This window comes from Cololabis saira, chromosome 5 (assembly GCF_033807715.1).
Source record: "Cololabis saira isolate AMF1-May2022 chromosome 5, fColSai1.1, whole genome shotgun sequence".
NCBI lineage: Eukaryota > Metazoa > Chordata > Actinopteri > Beloniformes > Belonidae > Cololabis > Cololabis saira.
The window spans coordinates 41,633,341-41,655,489 of NC_084591.1; the positions used below are offsets into that span (position 1 = coordinate 41,633,341).

Here is a 22,149-nt window from a genome sequence, read left to right on the forward strand (position 1 = left end):
TACCACCATCTCCTTAGTGGCCCATAAATCCTCCTTTTATTAGGCTGGTTTTGTAACATGGTGGACAAACAGTCTTCTTCTGAGCGTACAGTATTCCCCCAACTCTCACCATACAGTGATTAATGAATGTATCTCCTCCCTTATCAAAAATAAAACAGCCATCTTTCGAGGCCAGCCAATTGCTCTGCCAAGTCATGGCTCCAAGAGCCAACTGAGCCCCCCTGAAAAAACCTGAGTTCAGTTTAGATGTACATTTCTAACTGCTTTGTATTTCAATTTCTATACATCTTTTATTTGAAGAAAAGCATTTTACAAAGTATTTTTACAAAACGTTTGCACAGCAAGCATGATTGGTGTGTGAAATATGCAGTTATTCTGTCATACCAAAGTATGTAAATTAATCACCCTCCTCTTTTCTTTTTAAATAACCATATTTTCTTTAAAATATGAATGACTATGCTCTGTCACATACTTAGTCACAGCTCAGAGGCTGTGATCAAACAGTTGAACTCAGTGCCAAGTAGCAAAAGACCATGCCCCTAATGATACATTGTATTCATTCATTTTCTATACCTGTTTAATCCTATACAGGATCCCAGGAGCCTATCGCAGCTCATTACAGAGGGAAGGCAGTGGTACACCGTGGACACCAGGGCTACATACAGACAAACAACCATAGTCTCACACACACACAGACAATTTAGAATCACGTTGGACTAGAAGTTCACAAGACCAGTAGTCCAGAGTACCCGAAGAAAAGCACAAGGAGAACAAGAAGGCTCCACACAAACAGGAACCTTCTTGCTGAGGGGCAACTAACTCACTGTGCTGCCCATCCAGAAATGTGTTGCTTTGTATAATTTTTTGTATAATTTTACTAAACTGTTTTTTGAACCAGACTGTAAATATTTTTATGGGTGCAAAGTTGGACATTTTAACATGGGGGTCAAATGAGATTGACTTGCTTTTGGAGCCAGTCCCTAGTGGGCAGTCAAGGAATTGCAACTTTTCTTACTAATAACGCAGAAGTTGAAATGTTGGCACTCATAGAAAACAAAAATCAATTATAATTCTGGATGTGGGTTGGGGACTTTCTGATCACAAAACAGAGCATGTATATATCTGAGGTATATTATTCCCTTTCACATGGGACTGACCTTGTAGTGCTAGGTTGAGTGGGCAGGTTGTAAGACTACACCGACTTTTACTGTCAATTATGAGTCCTTGCCATACCTGTCAAGTCTCCCGTTTCTGCCGGGAAACTACTGTATTTTACCCCTCTTTCCCGCCGTCCTCCTGTATTAGTATTTTCCCATAAATGTCCCGTTTTATAAAATAATAATTTTTAGAAAACTGAATTGTCACTAACCTTGCGAGAACTGCCATCTGCTGTGGGCTGGGTGGCAGTTCTCGCGAGGTTAGTGGTGACAACGGAAGCAAACTCGGCACAACAAATCAGAGAGAGAAGACATTTCTGCCCCAAACGGCGAAGACTTCGTGTTAATATCTCTAAAAATGGGGAACCGAATTTACTTTCCTAAATATGAGCAGGACAGGGCTCAAAAACATGCGTCTGTGTCATCAGTCATGAATGCCAGAGAGCCACATGAGTGAAAATGACAACACTTGAAGACAAGCAATGTGTATATAAACTGAAAATATATATAAAAAAAAGTGCTTTAATTCCCCGTTGTGTTTTCATTGAGGCTCTATTATAGGAATTACATACATAGGAAGTACACAGCATTTCAGTGTCAACAAAGGTCGTACTATCAGGCTACGAGCACATAATTGTAGTTTGTAAGTGGTTGACAGGTAGTTATTTTGGATAATAATATATATGTTATAATATTATAATATGATTATGTTATATTATGATATTATTATATTATTATATGCTATTATAGTATTACATATATACTACTTTATATTATATCATGCTATATTATATCACTCTATATGATAATTATCTATTTATTTATTTATTTTTCAATGTAATATTCTTAATTTATTTCTTTACGTTCATTATATTATTCACACACACACACACACACACACACACACACACACACACACACACACACACACACACACACACACACACACACACACACACACACACACACACAGCTTGATACATATCATTGTAACTCGATGTTGTCTTTTGTTGTTTGTTATGTACAGTATGTCCACTGTCTGTATCTTGTATTTGTATTATGTCCACTTGGTGTAATAATAAAAAAAGAAAAAAAAAAATGTAAATGTTTCACTTGAAGACAATCAATGTGTATATAAACTGAAAATATTTAAAATTAATAAATGTTAATAAATGCTTTAATTCCCCTTTGTGTTTTCATTTAGGTTCTATTATAGGAACTACATACATAGGAAGTACACCGCATTTCAGTCTCAAGAAAGGTCGCCCTATCAGGCTACGAGCACGTAATTGTAGTGTGTAAGTGGTTGACGGGTAGTTATTTTGGATTTCTCCTAAATCTGTCTTAAAATGTAAGATACTGGACCTCGGTTGGGTTGGTGGGACACCAGCAGAAAATTTACCGTATTTTTAAATCCTAAACTTGACAGGTATGGTCCTTGCTCAGAGCCTGCATTTAATAAGCAAGCAGTGTTTTAACCTTGAAAATTCTTAAATTTACAAACAAACAAGGCACATCAAAGCTGCCATGTAGCAAGCACATTAGAAAAGGCCTGTAGGGAGTGGACACATGAATGAAATAGGAAATAGAAAATAAGGAACACAAATTTGAATTTAAATTAAATAAATACATTTTCTAAACATCATAAATATTATTATTTTTTATTTTTGAATATTTATTGACAAAGATCACAATATACAGTATAAAGATCACAACGTACAGTGAACAGTATACAGGTGGAACAGAGAACAGAAGAGCCAGGGGTACAGTGTATTATATAAAAACTTTGTAGAGGGTGCAAATATTCTTAATAGCTGAGGCACTCAAGAAGTTAGAAAAATATAAAAAGTCTTTGTTATCTGCCTTGAAGAAGGCCTACATGGCCGAAACATGTTGGCAGTTTTTAACTTTTACTAAGCCACGATTCAATAAAGGCTTTTTATATTTTTCGAACTTCTTGAGTGCATCGGTTTTTCCAAATTGTTTTTCAATCTTTTGGATCCCCATGCCGAAGAGCACCTGAAGTATAGTTCTTATACACCCAGCAGCACTCCATGCGTTTGTAGTTGCACTTATTCTTAATAGCCTTTTGATTAGAAGAATCAACAAGTGATTTAAAATAAATTTCCATTTCCTTCTGAAACACAACAAAACAAGGTTTTTTGTTAATGAATTTACTTTTATGTCTAAAAAATGTTGCCAAAATTAAAAACAGATTTATTCAAAAATAAGCCAAACACAACATGAGATGATCAATAATAAATCTACAGAGGTCTGCCCAAAATGTTTTTTGTGTTTTTTTTTGTTTTTTTTAACAATTGCAAACATAACAATGATAAAAAAAACTTCACATTATGCAAATTCACGTCGAATTATAATAACATATAAAGAGTACAATTCAAATAAAAAACAAAACAAAAAGCACAACACATTACAACCAGCCAGGGGGGATGAAATTATAACAGAAAGCCAAAACATTTACATACATTTATGGTTTGGATTGCCTTTGAATTATTAGAAAACTTAATAGAGTCCAGATCGGTCCAGATACTGTTTTAATTCACAATGAAAAGTAAAAAAAGAGGGTTTTTTGCGTAAGAATTTAGATTTGTGGATGTGGAATTTTGCGAGGATAATTAACAAATTAATAATAAACGTTTCCTTTGGCTTTGTTCTAATTGTTATTTGTGTAAGAAACATCCTATGACACAGGTTTTAACCTTCCCCTGTTTACGTAAACAACGTGACGTCGGCGTCGCCAAGTCTCGCGAGGCCAGACGCGGCTTCAGCAGTCCGCAGCTGAGCGGCTGATCCGTGTGTTGGTGATGTAATGCTGCCCGTCCGCTGACCACGGATGGCTGTGTGCGCCAGGCTCTGCGGAGTGGGCCAGTCTCGGAGGTGCCGGAGACGGCAGCGGAGCAACCAGCAGGACCAGGGCAGCGACTCCGACATGGAGGAGGAGGAGGAGGAGCGGATCGAGGGCCCGAGGAGAGCCGAGGCGGGCCGAGGCCGCTGCGCTGCAGCCGGGGCTGCAGCTGCAGCTGCAGGGCCGGAGGACCGGGCTGCTGCTGCTGCTGCTGCTGCTGCTGCACCTCCGCACCCGCAGACTCTCGCAGAATTACCGCCCGAGCTGCTGGTGGAAATACTCTCCCTGCTGCCTGGACCAGAGCTGCCGAATGTCGCCCTCGTTTGCAAGAAATTCAGACAAATCCTCAACACGGAAACCATATGGAGAAGGCGATGTGTAGAAGGTAAATTCAGGCGCTCCAGACTGCTGATAATAACACTGACAGATACAGCGTTGGATTAGAAGTTGATGTTAAAATGTAAATACCAGTCTTCCTTGTTGTAAAATCAAGTTTACAATGAGATTATATTTTTTCAAATGATTTGTGCTGAAACATAACGAGAATCATCATCACATGCATCAGTAGCTGCTTGTTATTAAGAGCTGTAAAAATAGACCACTGTTATTAAACCCATGTCAGCCATTCTCTATAGCAGATATGGCTCAGGACCAGGGCCATCAAACACTATATACACATAACACAAGTGCCATGTAGTACTAGTACTAAATACCTATTCCAAGTATTAATTGGAATAGGTAGTAAGATGTTAATTAATCTTAAGGAAAATTTTATATCTGATGTAAATAGTTACACAACAGTCAATTATATTTGGTCCTACTTCCCAACTCTTCACAAAATCCTTTACTGATTATAAACATTGAGCCTAATGAATTGGGAACAATTAATAGTAATATCAGCGTTATTAGTAATAGCAATTCATATTAATACCACCACCAATCTGCTTTTCTATTGGAAAAGGCAAAAACATTTATTTGTATTAAGAGCCAAAAAGCATTCTGCATAATATGTCCATTCTTGAATGCTTAGTTTGCCAATGAACAGCTACCACCAAGTTTGCATACTGTTCAGGCCGGCTGTGTGCTCAAGAAACTGATGTAGATATGATCAAGTCATGTACCGACTGCTGACTGGAGTTTAACTTTGAACAGTCCATCCACTTGGCTGGCTGACAAAACATTTTGTTCAGTAGTTTTAAAATCAGAAAATCAATCAGAAAATTGATATTTTGCAAAAGCACTATCATTTTAAGCAAATATGGCAGTAGTTCTTGGACAATGTTGTGTTTCTTTTTTCCATTAATTCCAAGGGGAAATATTTTTGATAGTAATGGTGGAGGTAATTTAATTTTCATCCTTCTCCTTTTTCTGCTGTACAGAGTTTGGCATGAAGGAGGATCTGAGGAAGATGGAAGCAGGAGGAGTGTCCAGCAAGGACATCTACGTTAAACGTCAGTTTCACACCTCTCGTGCCACGCTTTTTTTTTTTATCCGTTGAAATATTTTGCACTTTGCATTTCTTACTTATTCAGGTCATTCTTCACCTGCACATGTTATCTTGAGTTCATGTGTAGCGAGTGTCCAAATAAGAAAAGATGCTGAGTGTAATTTGCAACAGAATGAACCAATTCCTTTTATATAGATTTTGATGTCTGAACATATCAGGCAAAGTGTTTGCAACAGCTGTGGGTTCTGTGAAAGAGCTGTTTTGGCACGCTGTTGCATTCGGTGGAGAACTGTGTTGGACTGAGCCCACCGTTGTGATGGGCTGCTCTACACATGCCTGTGTTGTGCCTGTGCAGGTGTGAACCCACGGGTGAAGTCTGGGCGCTTTATGAAGCTCCTCCCGGACTACGAGCACATGGACTATAGAGACGTGTACACACACTGTATGTACACGGGCCTTGAAGTGGATGGCTGCAGCATGAGGGGTTTTCTGTGGGGGGTGGGATATGCTTTTTCAGTTTAAGTAAACTGCTGTAGCATCCTCTTTCAATAGTCCGTCTTTTAGGAATTCTTCTCAGCACTCTGTTAATGCTTGCATATTAACTATAAGGAAGGAGAACAGCTAATTTGTCGTGCTGTGTTGTTAAAAATGCTAGCTGACTGGAATATTCTCAATTTAGGCTTTCTTTCCTCTGGGTTAACATCTTTTTTTAACAAAAGGTAGAGGCTTGGTCCAAACTTCACCACTGGTGTTTTGTAACAACTGACTATAACATCATTTGTAAACCATTAATGTGCAGCACTGCAGACACTGATTACTGCAGTGTGATGTTGCTTCCTTGTGTTGCAGTGCTTCACCCATATAGGCATATTTTGGGTCTTTGGCAGCCTGACATAGGACCTTATGGTGGATTGCTCAATGTTGTGGTGAGTAGGGGTGGGTATTGGGAAGGACCTCACGATACGATACGCATCACGATACTTATGCCACGATACGGTACGCATTGCGATATCCCGATTATGCGATATCCCGATTATTATATTCTACATAGTTCACCGAAAAATGTAAAAATGCATTACACATCTTAAAATCCAAGTTGTATATATGTACATCAGATGATAGTGATGGATCTTAAAATCCGAGTTGCACGTTCATCAGATTATAGTGACAATTCATGGGACAAACAATGTTTTATTATAACTATACAAGCTAAAGTTACAACATATTTGTATATGTTTTTCATATTATTTACATCATATGAAATTAACATTAAATTTAGTATGAGGTTGCTTTAATTATGTGGCAAATGATAATAAACACAAGAAAGATGGGTACTAAAACCAAGGACAGGCACAGTGATCAGTCAGTATAGATATAAATCCATAAATAAATAAACCTCTGTCCATTATTTTTCATTTTTTAAGGACAGGCAATTGTGTTATATAAAAAATAAATTATAAAATGAAATAAAACGTGAAATAAAACCTGAGCTTAGTGCAGGGCCCTCCCAGGGTTGGTAGAGAGTGGCAATGCCCAGGACTGTCACTTAGGTAGGAGCACTGGGTGATATAATGGGAGAAAAATCGGGGATAAAAAAAAAAAAATCGATATTCAAATTTGAATATCGATATTGAATCAGCTGGAAAAGTATCGCGATATATTGCCATATCGATATTTTTGCCCACCCCTAGTGGTGAGTGTTTCTCAAAATATGTTTGCAAAAAGACGAGGAACAATGACTACAGATTATTATTTGTTGACATTTGCATGAACATAACTCTGCTGTTATTGTCTTGACAATAAAGATTTTTTTTCCAATTTTTTTCCAATTTTTTTATTAGGTGGATGGGTTGTTCATCATCGGCTGGATGTATCTCCCACCTCATGACCCTCGGGTGGAGGATCCCATGAGAAGACGGCCTCTCTTCCGTATCCACTTGTGGGAGAGCAAAAAGGCCACAATAGAGTGTATGTATGGACACAAAGGTCCTCACAAAGGAGACATACAGGTGAGGGCAATAAGTAAACTTACCTTTGCATCAAAACAATGAGCTGTTATAAACTTGGAGGACATAACCAGAAACAGATAACTTGGCCTCTAAAGTAGGTGATCTGCTAATATGTGTCATCTTCTGATATTTTTAGACAGTGAAAAGGGATGAATTTTCAACTAAATGTAACCAGACGGATCATCACCGGATGCCAGGAGGCAGACAGGAGGTGGGCATAAACAGTTACAACCTGTTAATTGCCTGTTTACGTTTTTTAAAAGTACGTGTACTATAATGAACTCGACAAATTTTAATTAAAAGTGAAACTGTGTTTTGTAGGAATTCAGGACATGGTTAGAGGAAGAATGGGGTCGAACGCTGGAAGAAATCTTCCATGAACACATGCAGGAGCTCATTCTGATGAAATTCATTTACACCAGTCAATACGAGTAGGGCTTTCTTCCTCGTATCTGTTTGCTGAAATCAAGTGTCTTTAAATTTAAAGGGAAAGTTCGGTTTTTTACAACCTGGACCTTATTTCTGGCATTTATTATGGTTGTATACTCACCCAGAAAAGTTTGGTGTCATTTGGAGTCCTTCGGAAGATATTAGGGGTTTTTTGCGAGCTGCTTCTCCATATAACGGTAGTGAATGGGGCACAGCGGGACACAGACGATGCAGCGTCTAAATAACACATGATTGCCGCAAAACTCGTTAATTTCTTTTATGAATCACTAGATCTGCTTCCAGGACCTGTTGTCTACATCCGGGGCTATGTGTGTAACAAATAAATCAGTTTGTAAACAAGACCTCTGAACTCATGACGTCATCTCTGTGCGCGCGTCCCAGACACAGCTCTGTGTACAGCTGGAGTTCTACTGTTAGTTTACTGATAGTTATTTGAAACATGTCTGAATATTTGTCAAATTCTGAGGTTGTGGACGACGACTTTGAATATGATGGACGTCCTTACCGTTTTGAGCCAGAGTATACGGCTGAAGAGCTCACTGAACGGAGGACAGAGTGCGCGCACAGAGATGACGTCATGAGTTCAGAGGTCTTGTTTACAAACTGATTTATTTGTTACACAGACAGCCCCGGATGTAGACAACAGGTCCTGGAAGCAGATCTAGTGATTCATAAAAGAAATGAAAGTTTTGCGGCAATCATGTGTTATTTAGACGCTGCATCGTCTGTGTCCCGCTGTGCCCCATCCGCTACCGTTATATGGAGAAGCGGCTCGCAAAAAACTCCTAATATCTTCCGAAGGACTCCAAATGACACCAAACTTGCCTGGGTGAGTATACAACCATAAAAAATGCCAGAAATAAGGTCCAGTTTGTAAAAAACCGAACTTTCCCTTTAAGTAGCTTGTATGTCTGTCAAGTCTTGATATAGGCTCGTTTATCATTTCCTCATTTTCCATGCCTGGTTATAACAGTAACTGCTTGACATACCGTCGGATCTATCTGCCTCCTCCGATGCCGTCAGACCTGCTGAAACCAGGACTATTCAAAGGCACCTACGGTAGTCATGGCTTGGAGATTGTCATGCTCAGCTTTCATGGGAATTCTGCAAGAGCCACCAAACTCACTGTAAGTTTGTAAATAAACATTGTGTGTGTGTGTGTGTGTGTGTGTGTGTGTGTGTGTGTTAGATATTTTAACTAATTCGGATTTCAGATTTGTATAAAACACCTCGGAAACTGCACCGCAGCTCCAGATGTTGAGTGACGCAGTGAATTCCTACATTTTTTGTAGGCTTGAAAATTAGTCACTGAGCGAAATTAATTCTACTGTTGTTATCCATCATTGGTTTTCTTTGGGGAATTTGTCATGTTTCAGAAAAGCCATCTCTAGAGTACGACCTGCTTTCCCTTTGACTTCATAAACATGTGTTTTGTCATGTGTTGGCTCCTTTAATGTTTAATACAGTTTGCATGTGTTATTTTTTGCAATATATGTGCGACTTTTGGATACTGCATCCTCGCATAATGAGTATATTTTTCCTGGTGGGATTTTTCCAGCTCAAAATATCACTATATTTCAAACATAATGCTAATACTAGATAGCCAGCTTAATCCTTCAACTCACAGCCCACTGCGTAACCTGGCGACTCCGTCCATCCATCTTTTTCCGCTTATCCGAGTTTGTATCGAAGGGGCCTAAGCAGGGAAGCCCAGACTTTGCTCTCCCCAGCCACTTCGTCCTACTCATCAGGCGGGATCCCAAGACGTTCCCAGGGCAGCCAAGGCACATAGTCCCTCCGACCCATCTCATCTGGCTCCTATTGATGCGGAGGAGCAGCGGCTCTAATATGAGTAGGGATACTCAAACTCCTCCACTCTGGGCGGTACCTGATTTCTGCTCCGGAGAGAGCACCCCACCCTTTTCCAACCGAGTACCATGGTCTCAGATTTAGAGGTGCTGATTCTCATCCCAGACACTTTACACTTGGCTGAGAATCGCCCCAGCAAGAGTTGAAATGCTTGGCCCGATGAAGCCAACAGAACCACATCATCTGCAAAAAGCAGAGACCCAATTCTGAGGCCACCAAACTAGACCCCTCTCTGTTCTTCGGCTGCGCACAATTGGTGATAAAGGGCAGCCTTGGTGGAGTCCAACTCCCACGGGAAACAAGTCAGATTTACAGCCACCAAAGCGGACTGAGCTCTGACACTGGATGTAGTGACCGGACAGTCTGTATAAGACACACCATAACCTGGCGACTCAAATCAGGAAATTGCACAATAATATAATATAACTGCCTGTGCTGGTTTCATAGAGCATCACAGAAAATAACATGGTATTGAATGGTGCATACATGTAAAGACCAAAAGATACCCTTATTTTCAGCAGCATCTGAGTATTTCCGATATTGTTATCCGTATGGGAACCACTCTGATTTAAACTAATTGCAGCTTTTCCAAAGAAAGACGGCTTTTTTGTAACTAAACTCACAAACTAAAAAAAAAAAAAAGCCTCATAAAATTACACTTTTCACTGCACGTTGTCACAGCTTCAGCTTGGTGTACTTGAACCCACAAACCTGACTGTAATTTTGCTCCTTCCTGCAGGGAGACCCAAATGTTCCTGCTGGGCAGCTCACACTGGATATTGACCTGAGAAGACCTGTGGTACTCCCAGATTTGGAGCAGCAGCGCGACATTGAGGAACTATCGCGGCTTGTGCTGGGGATACATGAGGAGCTACAGGGGGATGCAGAACAGCAGGCCAATGATACAGTCCGGCATGCAGCGGCGGGAGCCGATGGTGTTGCCAGCGGCGCAAAAGCAAGTGAGGCAGAAGATGGCCTCTGTTCAGACAGCTGTCAGTCTGGCCCCAGCAGTAGCAGCAGTCATTCGGAGACCCAGCCCTTTATTCTTCCTTTAGGGGTTATGGCCCGCAATGAGGTGTACCCTCGTACCTGCAGAAAATGGTAAGGAATGTCCTGTGAAGTGGCAAAACTATAACCACATTAGGGCTGGGCGATTTTGGACAAAAATAAAATCCCGATTTTTTTTTTCTCTGAAAACCCGATTTTCGATTTCGATTTTTTTGGTAAAACTACAAAAGACAATGGAATTAATTGTTTCAAATATTTTATCTTTATTTTTAAAGAAAAATAGCAAACAAATTTCCCTATTGGGAATGAAGTGCAATTGAAAGATACTGTAAATCCTCCTTGAGTTTAGTAAAGTGACAACATTTACAATTTTCTTGACCAAACAAAGATGACTAGACGAGCTCTGTCTGTAATGCAGCCAGCTGCAAAAAAGGAAAATCAATTTTCCGATTTTCCTTTTTTTAACATCGTCTTGATTAATAAATTCGATTTAGATTTAAAATCGATTAATCGCACAGCCCTAAACCACATATAAAATCAGGCCAACGTACAAAGCAGCGCATCAAACATTGAAATGTTATTGCATAAATAGATTGATTTATTTATTATGATTTCCACAATTGGTTTATTTGGAAGTGCGGAAAGGATGCATGCAACAAATTGTGAAAGTTGTGCATCAAAGTTTGGTTTAAGCACCAGCACAGGCTGTTTATCCACTTAAAACCATGATTGCCTGTCATCTGTAAAACCCCATGTTTTCCAGTTCACAAACTATTGAAATTAAAATGTCTTACTTATTATATGTGACTTTGTGTCTTGTGTTTCAGCTTCTATGGGACAGGCCTGATTGCGGGGCACGGCTTTACAAGTCCAGAGCGCACCCCAGGGCTTTTTGTGCTCTTCGATGAGGACCACTTTGGTTTCATCTGGCTGGAGTTGAAGTCTTTTAGTCTTTACAGTCGCCTGACGGACCATCTAGCCCACGCCCATGCTCCAAACATGGAGCGATTTGAGGCCATGCTCCGCAGCATGCAGTCTTGGACATCCTGATGCACCAAGCTTTAAATCTCAATGACGGGATGAAAGAAAAAACCACGGTACACAAACCACCTCTGATGAGGACATTACTACCCTGATAGCTGATGACCTTAAGTCTCCAGGTTCTGTCTATAACTGTCTCATACTGGGTTTACTGTATTACTTTAACTACTTGTGTCACCCTGACCTTACACAGCCACGTGTTTGTTCCCATTAATGCACTTAGAAGGGCCTTTCAAGTCACCCTTTATCACCTTGCGCAAGTGTGACCTTAATCCTCCAGTGCAGCATGATAAGGGGTCACGCAATACTTTTTTTTTTTTTTTTTTCCACTGAAGGAAGAAAAAAGAATGATAACACTTATACCACTTATTAAGGATCCAGCTGTATGTGCCTGTGATTCCAAAACCATGCCTGTACTCGTTTGCGCTTGAAGCAAATAAGGGTGTCCAGTGCATTCTACTACAGTATACTATTCTATTATACCAATTTCAGGGCCCAATACATATAAATGCATGCTGCATTTACCTAGAACTAACCAGATTGGGCTTGCAGTATAACCACCATCTGATCAAGTTTTGTTTTCAGAAAGCAGCATGCTTTGATTAGTTTGTTTTACCTGTTTGTTTTATTTATTTATTTTTTGGGGGGTGGGGGTGGGGGGGGTTCTGCTGTGGAGACATATTTAAGAAAAAAAACAGGCATCTCAGGTGTTTTTCTTGGGCCACGGGTGAGTGAAGACAGGACTTAAGTATGTACAAATACAAAATGAAATATTAAACTGGCCACTTATCAAACTTCTGACCGGTCATCTTATCAGATATTACAGTTGCATCGGTCGGTTTTAGGCTGACTCGTACATTTTGGCCCTTTGAACTCAAGATCTAGCTTTTCAATGATATGCTTAGGCTCATAGACCCATATCAAACATACTTAACCTTACCACACCCAACATATTAACCTCTTATGTAAGCTGGAAAGGTGTATTGCAATAGTAACATTACCTTTTCAAAAGCTGGAATGGTCCCCTGTATTTAAATAATATATTTTCTGAGCTACTGTCATGTTCTGAAATGTCTCTCCCCATTCAAATGTGGAAATTTACTTTTATTGGCTGATGTGTTTGCTTGGCTTTATACCTGCAAAGCTTTTCCCTCCAGATCTTCCACTGGTTTCCAACTTGAGATCAAGGCAAGCTCTTTATTCATGCTAACAACTTAAAGTGCATCTCAAAATACAAAGTAAGTGTCTGTACGTCTCATTCCGGCCTGATGGTGGTGCCCAGTAGCTTTCTTACTACAAGTGCACTTTTCTGGGCAGTTTAATAAATCTTTCAAAAACCAATGGCCTGCACTTTTATATCAGACTACAGCTTTACTAACATCTGGGGGGGGGACTGCTAAAGCATTTTGTTTGTTTGTTGTTTCTTTGGTCACATTTTATTGAATTCATCTATTTTAAAATGTTATCTTTATCTGCAAACCCAGCTATCTGAATGATTTGCCTTTGAAATGTGTTGCTTCGTTCTATTATCATGCCATATGCCTGATTTTATGGAAAATGTATGTTTGAACTATTGAACTGCTCAGATCAGACTTCAGGGAGCTTTTCAGCTTTAGCACTCTTCTCAGAAATAATGATAATAAAAATTAAAAAGACAACCTTTTTTCCCCACATCATTTTATTTTTTTATAAGGGTTTGGGTGTGTTTTACATTCAGATGCAAGTGTTAGAGATCATCTAAGAGACTCTTTTTCACAGCTCATTAATTTCAGTGCCACAGTAAGTTTTCATAATTAATGTTTACAGCTTGTACACATAAACATAAAAAGGTTGTCATTATTTAGAAACATCTTGTGTACCCCATGTACCTTTGGAAAAACCTGGTTAAAGCATCAGTGGTCCCTCCCCCCACCTGTTAAAATTGATTCATGAGTACAAACTAAACCGTAATAAATGCTAATTTTATATTAGAATCCACATGATCAAGGAACTACTTAAGATGTATTAAAAAAACAGCACTGCCTAAAGTTTTCTTAATTCAAAATGATTTCAGTTTGTACAGCATTAATAGATGCATTTACTCCTCTACATTGTAGCTCAATATACATCTCTACAACTCGCTGCGCTCCGCGCTCTCTTCATGTTGTTTGATCTTTTCAGGGAGGATCTGAGTCAAAAATACAAACTTGTCTTTCTTCAGGTGCCGACCTGTTACCTGCTCCTTTAAATCAATGATCTGGTATTCTTCCTCTGTCCCATACTTTGGCCAGTGTACAAGTCCATCCCCATTGGGAGACCTACACAAACAAACATTATTAAAAACACATTTTTCTTGTCCAAACTATAACTTAGAAGCAGTAATTCTTACCCAGTACGGGCAAAGTTGCCCCAGTAGCTCATCATGGTTCTGCTGAACTTTTCCTCCTCTTCAGAGCATCCGTCTAAAATGTCAATGAATGGTTGAAACATTCAAGATTACAAGTTAACAAACCAAATATTTGAAGGTTTGTAAACTACACTTACCAGAAAATGTCACATGGGAAGTCGTGAAACAACATCCCAGCACCGTAAAGATCTCGTCGCCATGGTCACTTCTAACAAAGCTCGGTCTTTTTTTCTGCAGAGCTTGGGGAGGATACTGGTACTCGTACAAGTACACAGGGGCGCCTGCATCTGGTATCAGTCAAATGAATGTCATGTTTGTTTCAGAACAATTATAACAGTAAATATTAAACAGTGACTATTTGTTTGGATAATATTGTTAAAAAAAATACCTCTGTGAGCATTTGCAGCTCCAATGGCTGGAATGGTAAACAACATATCTCCAATCACCTCAGTGAATCCATCTCTGTTTCTCACTCTGTCTTCTCCAGTTCCAATATATTCATTTGCAATCAAATCTCTGGTTAATGCATCTTTGGGCTATACATAATGAGAAATGTAAAAGGCTGATCAGGCCAAACAAACAAAAGCACAAAAACTGGAATATCAGGACATCCGTGTCTTACATCAGGGTAGAACATGGATATAATGTTCACAATATGTTCCCGGTCCATTCCTTCAGTCCAGTTTGGAGGAGCTAAATACTGATGGAAGAAAACCCGACTTTATTCAGCATGTCAGCAGATATGCACAGTATTGACATCTGGTTTCCCACATTTAAAATTAAGAAAGGAAACATATACAAACAGCACTTACACTAGGAAGCAACCATCCTCCTTCGTGATTATTGATACCCGTCATGAATGGCACAGTGAGGAGCTCGTGTTTATCGAACAGCTCACGTACAGGTTTTCTCAAGAAGTGTCCATCAATAGTTACAATGGTTCTCACACTAGGATCCTTGACAAAACAAGTACAAACAAAACTGAATACAGTATCAACAATAAATGTAAACGGCTACATAATTGACATGTTGCAGAAAACAACAAATATCAGTTTTGAACAGCATCTCACACTTGTAAATGTCTTTATGGTATCAATATCCAGGCTTCTCATGCATTCACCAATCTTCTCTGTGCTCTCAAGGCTGCAGCCTGATGCATTTGCAACCATCTGAGAATACAAGCAACACAATTTATACATTTAAAAACTCATATTCTCTTTACTATACACCAAATAAAGCCTATACATAAGCACTGATAGCACACCTGCATCACTGGTACAGGATCACCAACCACATATGAGTCCATTGCAGCAGTACCGCTCTCAGCAATACCACGGTGGAATAGACCATCAGATAATGGTGAGAGAAGCTGTTGATCCAAGTAAGGACAGCATTTAAAATTCATTTTGCTGAAAGTTTGGCAGTATAACAACTTTCACCAGCTCTGTTCTTACCAGAAGGGATACACTCATTCCACCGGCAGACTCCCCAAATATAGTTACTAAATCTGAGTCTCCTCCAAAGTTGTGAATGTGCTCTTTGATCCACCTCAGAGCTTCAATCTGGTCCAGCAGGCCAAAGTTCCCAGAGACGTGCTCATCTCCAGTACTGCACAGATCATGTAGTAGACATTTCAGTTATTGTTTAACCAAACTATGTTCCAACTGCTCAGTAACCCATATTACCTGAAGAAGCCCAAAATGCCCAATCTGTACTGGATCAGAACCACAACTACATCCTGGTAGGCAGCCATGGCAGAGCCATCATACGTTGAAGCAGACCCCAAGGCAAAGCCACCACCATGGATCCACACCATGACCTGAAAAAAAGCAATGAAAAGTTTCTTTCTCAGCCTCTGAAAAAACTAGAAAAATAAGTCAAAATCAGTTAAGAAGTTAAACTATCTCGTATCAAAATACTGTAAAATACTGCCTTTGCTCTAATTGTTCCTGATACTTTGAAAATTATAATTTTGCTTTAAAAATTCCCAAAATCTTGAAAGGAAAAAAAAAACACAAGTTGAATCAGGCGGGTGGAGGGTGGAGGATTGGGTGTGGTCTGCGGGAGAGCAGCCACTCAGCTGTTTGGGCACACCTGTGCCCAATCAATCTCTCCAACCTGCCTGGCTACTTAAAGAGCGGCTTCACACCGGCAAAAAGCTCTCAGGGATGACACGGAGCTGCCGAGTGCTGATACACGTTTGGGTGATAATAAAGAACCAAAGATTTCTCCAACACTGTGTCCTCTTTCCTGTCTGGCGAACCCAGTAGCACGAGCGTGCTACATAATGCTTTCAGTGGCGGCTGGTGATAAAAAATTTGGGGTGGGCGCACTGGCAAGTGGGGATTACAACACAACTATAAACTCTACTTGAACATACACTTTTGTTATTTTTTTATTACATATTACTACATATACATGTAGCATATTTTACATAAACATATTTTAAAATTTTCAAGTAACAAAATAACATATTTGAACTAGGGCTGTTCGATTAATCGATTTTAAATCGTAATCGCGATTATGTAATTAGAACGATGTTAAAACGTGAAAATCGTAAAATCGATTTTTCAAAAAAAAAAATTTTTTTTTTTTTTTTTACCTTGTCTGCAAACATATTAATGATTGATACCATATTAATGATTGATGGAAATACCTCTCAATACCTGTGACAAGTGCCCCATGGGAGAGGCTCTTTAGTGTAGGAGGGGGCGTTGTAACATGCCACCGGGCATCCCTCAAGCCAGATGCGGTAGACCGGCTCGTGTTCCTTGCAAAAAACTTGCAAATGTGAACAGCAAATGTAATGACTGACATTACACACCTCTACCTCCTTCATGGGTTGCATTATTATTTAGCATGCAAAGACCCAGTTTAGTTTAATTAGAAAATGTCTTGTTTTATTTAATTGGAAATATAACTTACTGTATGTTTGCAAGTGCTGATTTGCTGATTTTTTTTTCAGAGATAAAAATTGATATTTTATTATATTTTTTAAAACTTTTTTTCAACTTATTTTACAGAGTTTTGCACTTTATTCATTCATTTTTGGTTTAATAAGAGCAAAGTTTGCACTTAAAGCCCAATGGGGCAAATGTTCAATAAAAAAACTGCATATTTGAAATCATTTCTTTGCCTTTTGTCAATTCACAAAATAATCGTAATCGAAAATCGGATTTTGAGAAAAAAAAATCCAGATTTTATTTTTGGGCAAAATCGAACAGCCCTAATTTGAACCATTTCCGATTTCTTCAGTTATTATATAGAGATATTGACAGATATTGTCTGAAAAATGGTTCACATGTTATTTGAAAAATTTTAAATTTGTTTTGTTGAGAAAATGTTTCTCTATTTTTGTGAGGGGGGATATTGTTTTTCGGCACTACCTTGTTCTCTATAGCTGATATAACATGAATTACTCCTATGTGGGATCAATAAAGTTCTTATTTTTGCCATCTCAGAAAATTAAATATATTATATTTGGTGCCTAACTGTTTCCCAAGTATATTAGTGCATGTGTGAATGAATAATGGCACTTTCCCACTAGTATCGGCTCAGCCCGGCACGGCTCGGCGCGGCTTTACACGGCCCCACACGTGTGTTTTCGCACTGCCAGGGGAGAAGTGGGCAGGTTGTGGTGAAGCTGCTGTGACGTACTCGATTGCGCAACCGCTTTGTTCATGTCGGCGCAGATGAGAAATCAGCTGGAGCCGGGAGCGGCTGAGAAAAAAACAGCCCGTCTACATCGCTTTTTAAATTTTTTCTCGACAGCCACCAGGTTTATGAACATCTGCACCTCAGAGTTGGATCACCAAACAGACGTTTTGCGCTTTATAATAAAATCGCCACGAGTCCCCTCCATGGATGTATTATATAAAACTGGATGGGACGTCAAAAATGGCCGCCCATTCATTTCAATGCATTCTGCTCAGCCAGCGCATCCGCCGAAAAAATCTCTGACTTCCGGGTTTACTTCCGCATACAGCGGCCCATAGAGCATGCGCAGTTGAGTCACCTCCCATGATGCTCTGGGGCCTCCCATCATGCCCCGGGGCAATGCCGCGAATATTAATATAATATGTATTAATATAATATATTAATTAATGTATATTATTACATGTATAGCATTACATATATTATTAATGTATTAATATAATATAATTATATAATATATATTAATATAAAACATCCGTGGAATGCACGGACACGGCTGTGACGTCAGCCGTGACGTCACGCCCAGAAAGAGACTTTTCTTTTACTTTTCTGGCCGTTATAAAACATTTTTGACGGATATAAAGTCCATGACTTAAAAATATAGAATACAAAGATTAGTAATTGCCGGGGATTACAGCTGGAGGTGTCCTGTGAACAGTTTTAGAGGCTTCTCTTTTACTATTGCGGTCTATGGGAAAAAAGCTTTCTGGGCCGCATGGGATTTTTGGTTGCAGTACCGCGGTTGGCCACTGGAAAAAATCGGCGCGCCTTCTGACTGCCAGACCCGGGGGCTGGCTGGTCCCCTCGCTCTGACTCCCGCTTCCTGATTCAAACGTCTGACGGCCCCGCCCCCCGACCAATCAGAGGCGCGGAGGGTGGTGACGTCCCCGCCCCCCGACCAATCGGTGGCGAGGAGGTGGTGACGTCAGAAATAGTCCCTGCTCAGCCCGCTTTCAGAACCTCACTGAAATGGTTACAGAAAAAAGTATCGACTTGGAGCGGCTCTACTCGTCTCAGCCCTAGTGCGAAAGCGCAAAACGGGTAGAACCGAGCTAAGGTGATACTAATGCAAAAGCGGCATAAATGAGACGTAAAACGTAAATTTCTTTGTAGAAAGGCACTTTATGAAAATAAGTCAATTTACTTTTTATTAGTTTACAGCGCAGTCTTGCCACATCCAATATGGCGGCGTCGTTGACGTATCGCAGCAGCGGGCAAAACCACTCAATGGGGCGTCTACGTATATATGTCTATGGTTGTGACTCCGTTTGTATGCGAGTGACAGATGCAGTCGCGCGTCTACACTGTCAGGGGTGTGACTTTGATTGACAGCTCATGAATCAATCAGATTGGATGAAGAATGACAGAAAACATGTTAATTGGCCACGGGCGCAGAGAGCAGCTCCAATTAGAGACCAGCATGAAGTCACATGGAAGAAAAGTTTAAGAACATGCAATACACACTCATTTGGCCGGCGACCCCTCACCATTGAAACCTATGTATTTCGGTCTGCACAAAAAGCAACTCTGAATAAACCCAGTATGGGATGGGAAAGCTTGAAAAATTAAAAGTCAGACACATTTTATGAGTGCACAGATGTGATAATGACTTTTTATTACGTAATTTACTGTATGTGTACAGTTTTTTGGGTTTTTTTTTCCCCTGTAATTTTAATGGGGGCGGCACCCTAGCGCGCCCTATTGACAAGCCGCCACTGAATGCTTTATGGTTTTTCTTTATTATGTTTTTAAAAAAAGTCAAAACCCATCAGCTTGTGTTTTAAAATGAGTAGCCTGATAAATATGACCATCATGCTATAAAACGACCAAACTTTTCTCAAAATAAATACAACACACAAACTTGCAGGAAGGGGTTCTTACAGGGAGCTTGGCGTCAGGAGCTTTGCCTGCAGGAGTGTAAATGTTGAGGTAAAGACAGTCTTCTGAAGTGTCTGGGAGCTCCGTGAACGACTGACCAAATTTTTCAGCTAAATCCAATACAATCTCTCTACTTTGAATGCATCTGTGAAGAGAAACATTTATGATCAGCAGGTTTTAAACAGAATTCCTCCAACTGTGGTGTACCAGAAGTGAGTGCATGTGCCTTACATGGGTGGCTGCTTGGTGGCATCTCTCACTCCTTCCCATCCTTCTGCAGGCTGAGGTGCAGCCAGTCTAAGGGAGGGGCCCAGGGGAGGCTTGGCAAACGGGATGCCCAGGTAGGCGTGGACCCCGGTCTCCTTGCCTTTTACGCTGACATACTCTCCTCTCAGGCTCCCGAGCTTAGTGTGGACTTGCGGTGCTGTTAGGGCAATAGTTGTCAATTAGAGAAGTAATGCAACACTTCACAGTTTTGAAATCTTATTTCCCAATAAAGAAAACCACCCTTGTACCATGTAAAAATTCCACCAACGTACAATCAATCCATCTATGGAGATCAAAACCCTGCCACAAATATGGACACCACTTTATGATAAGACTGCCCTTATAATGGATTTATACACCATTTAAACAAATAGTTGATTATTAGATTGTAAAACCTTCAAAAAACAACACTAATAAGTAGATATAAAATATTAAAATAAAAAAGAGCAATAGTGGTCCTGCTTGACAACTTACGATCCCAACTGTCCCCCTTTATCTTAGTAGAAAGCTAATCCAGGCCATCCTGGCTTAGGAGAAGATACAAGCAATGATCTAAGGTTTGGTACTAGCCTAAAGATAACTGTGGCAAGTATGGGTCACTACTGCTCTTTATAACAGATTACAACTACTTATTAGTGTTTTATAAAGAGTTTAAAATCAACAACTTATTTCTAAACGTTCATAAACCCTTTATGAGGGTTGTCTTACTATAAAGTAGCACCCAAGACTCCTTAACCATTAAAAATAAAGGTTTGGGCTACTGGTTGGACAGAAAAAGTGATTAAAAGATACATTTTTTTTTTCGGTTTTAGTACTTTAGTCATTTCTGTAACATGTTGATTATTTATTAAACAGAGGGGACAACACCCGTTCACCTTTTCATTGTTTTGTGGTGCTATATGTGTGTGTGTGTGTGTGTGTGTGTGTGTGTGTGTGTGTGTGTGTGTGTGTGTGTGTGTGTGTGTGTGTGTGTAGCCTATATACTGTACAATGTATTTATTTCACTGCATAAGCACTTCTGGTTAGATGCTAACTGCTTTTCGTTGCCCTGTACTTTTGACATGTGCAATGAGAATAAAGTTGAATCTAATCTAAAATGTATGCAGTCATATCGACATTGTTTGACAAATGAGCCAAATCCACTTTGAAAATGCACACAGGACTGAAATAATCGTTTTGCTCACGAAAAAAAAAAGAAAAAGAAAACCGAGACATTTAGACTCCGTTGAAGTCGAAATGCGCATTTATAAAAAGTGGATGTGCAAAGAAAAGAGTACGTACCGTGGAGATCTGCAGAAGCGCAGAGGGATGAAACAAACATTAGAAAGCACGTTTGCTTCACACGGATCTCCATGGTCGTCTGGAGGTGGACTGCTCATCTGCTGGACTTTTTAAACATAAGTAGCCAAACTAGAAAAACAAGTTGCCCCTCCTATGAAACTTTCAGAAAAAACACTAGACCTGGTTGTTCCTGTTTTCTGCAGGATGACTACTTCTGTTTAAGCAGCTAATAGCGATAATCTCACCATTATATCGTAAAAGCCGTGTGCATGTCTCATATAGGCTACCGAACAACATGTAGTCTAGAGGTGAACATTATTAACCCGGGTGAAGGTGCATTTCAACCGGGGGCGTTACCATGGGGGGCAGTGCCCCCCCACGGAAAACTGGATGTAGTATTGACGGCAGTCTGGGCAGCATGTGATATCATTCATCTATATCACTGTCATGTAGAGTGAACTCTCCAATGGGCACTGTTGAATCACAAAGCCCTCCCACCCTTTACCACTGCTGAGCGAGCGGAGCGGGTCAGTAGTGTTGTCAGCTCTGCGTTCCTGTCACTATATTTAGCCACTTTTCAGACCCCCCCTTGTGACTCTTTTACAAAAAAGCGACTAGGGACAATTCAAGCGACTTTATCTGGTGTCATTGGAAACTTTTGGAGACTCTGACATGAAAGTGTTAAGCCCCGTTGCCGGGGAAAAGATAAAAGTAAAAAAAAGACGCGAGCCCCACGCGTTGCAGCCATGGATGTATTATATAATGCAGCCAGTTCA

General features: G+C 40.0%; 2 protein-coding genes across 3 annotated transcripts; one reads left to right on the forward strand and one right to left on the reverse strand.

Annotated features, from left to right (window-relative positions):
• The first annotated feature begins 3,946 nt into the window (after nt 1-3,946).
• Nucleotides 3,947-14,688, forward strand: fbxo31 (F-box protein 31). Of its 2 annotated transcripts, XM_061722145.1 has the most exons (10): nt 3,947-4,408; nt 5,403-5,474; nt 5,826-5,912; nt 6,320-6,396; nt 7,312-7,479; nt 7,616-7,690; nt 7,801-7,910; nt 8,903-9,056; nt 10,538-10,899; nt 11,634-14,688. In XM_061722145.1, the coding sequence occupies exons 1-10, from the start codon at nt 4,012-4,014 to the stop codon at nt 11,854-11,856; spliced, it is 1,725 nt and encodes a 574-aa protein (XP_061578129.1). In that variant the 5' UTR covers nt 3,947-4,011; the 3' UTR covers nt 11,857-14,688. The 2 variants fall into 2 exon arrangements, with proteins under 2 accessions (XP_061578129.1, XP_061578130.1); XM_061722146.1 differs by lacking the exon at nt 5,826-5,912.
• On the reverse strand, nt 13,493-21,711 carry LOC133444390 (fatty acyl-CoA hydrolase precursor, medium chain-like). The gene is made up of 13 exons (XM_061722147.1): nt 21,374-21,711; nt 20,057-20,249; nt 19,829-19,970; nt 15,919-16,052; nt 15,688-15,841; nt 15,498-15,602; nt 15,304-15,402; nt 15,046-15,189; nt 14,856-14,933; nt 14,622-14,769; nt 14,371-14,520; nt 14,216-14,288; nt 13,493-14,144 (listed from the first exon to the last, which is right to left on the reverse strand). The coding sequence occupies exons 1-13, from the start codon at nt 21,444-21,446 to the stop codon at nt 13,958-13,960; spliced, it is 1,680 nt and encodes a 559-aa protein (XP_061578131.1). The 5' UTR covers nt 21,447-21,711; the 3' UTR covers nt 13,493-13,957.
• Nucleotides 21,712-22,149: the final 438 nt, after the last annotated feature.

Bases quoted from the DNA above. Each gene is read 5' to 3' on its own strand.
- fbxo31 (XM_061722145.1), top strand. From the start codon at position 4,012: ATGGCTGTGTGCGCCAGGCTCTGCGGAGTGGGCCAGTCTCGGAGGTGC. The intron at 9,057-10,537 runs GTAAGTTTGTAA...TCCTTCCTGCAG, and splicing joins CAAGAGCCACCAAACTCACT to GGAGACCCAAATGTTCCTGC. The intron at 10,900-11,633 runs GTAAGGAATGTC...CTTGTGTTTCAG, and splicing joins CCTCGTACCTGCAGAAAATG to CTTCTATGGGACAGGCCTGA.
- LOC133444390 (XM_061722147.1), bottom strand. From the start codon at position 21,446: ATGGAGATCCGTGTGAAGCAAACGTGCTTTCTAATGTTTGTTTCATCC. The intron at 14,289-14,370 runs GTAAGTGTAGTT...TTGACATTTTAG, and splicing joins TTCCCATGTGACATTTTCTG to ACGGATGCTCTGAAGAGGAG. The intron at 14,145-14,215 runs GTAAGAATTACT...TTGTTTGTGTAG, and splicing joins GGCAACTTTGCCCGTACTGG to GTCTCCCAATGGGGATGGAC.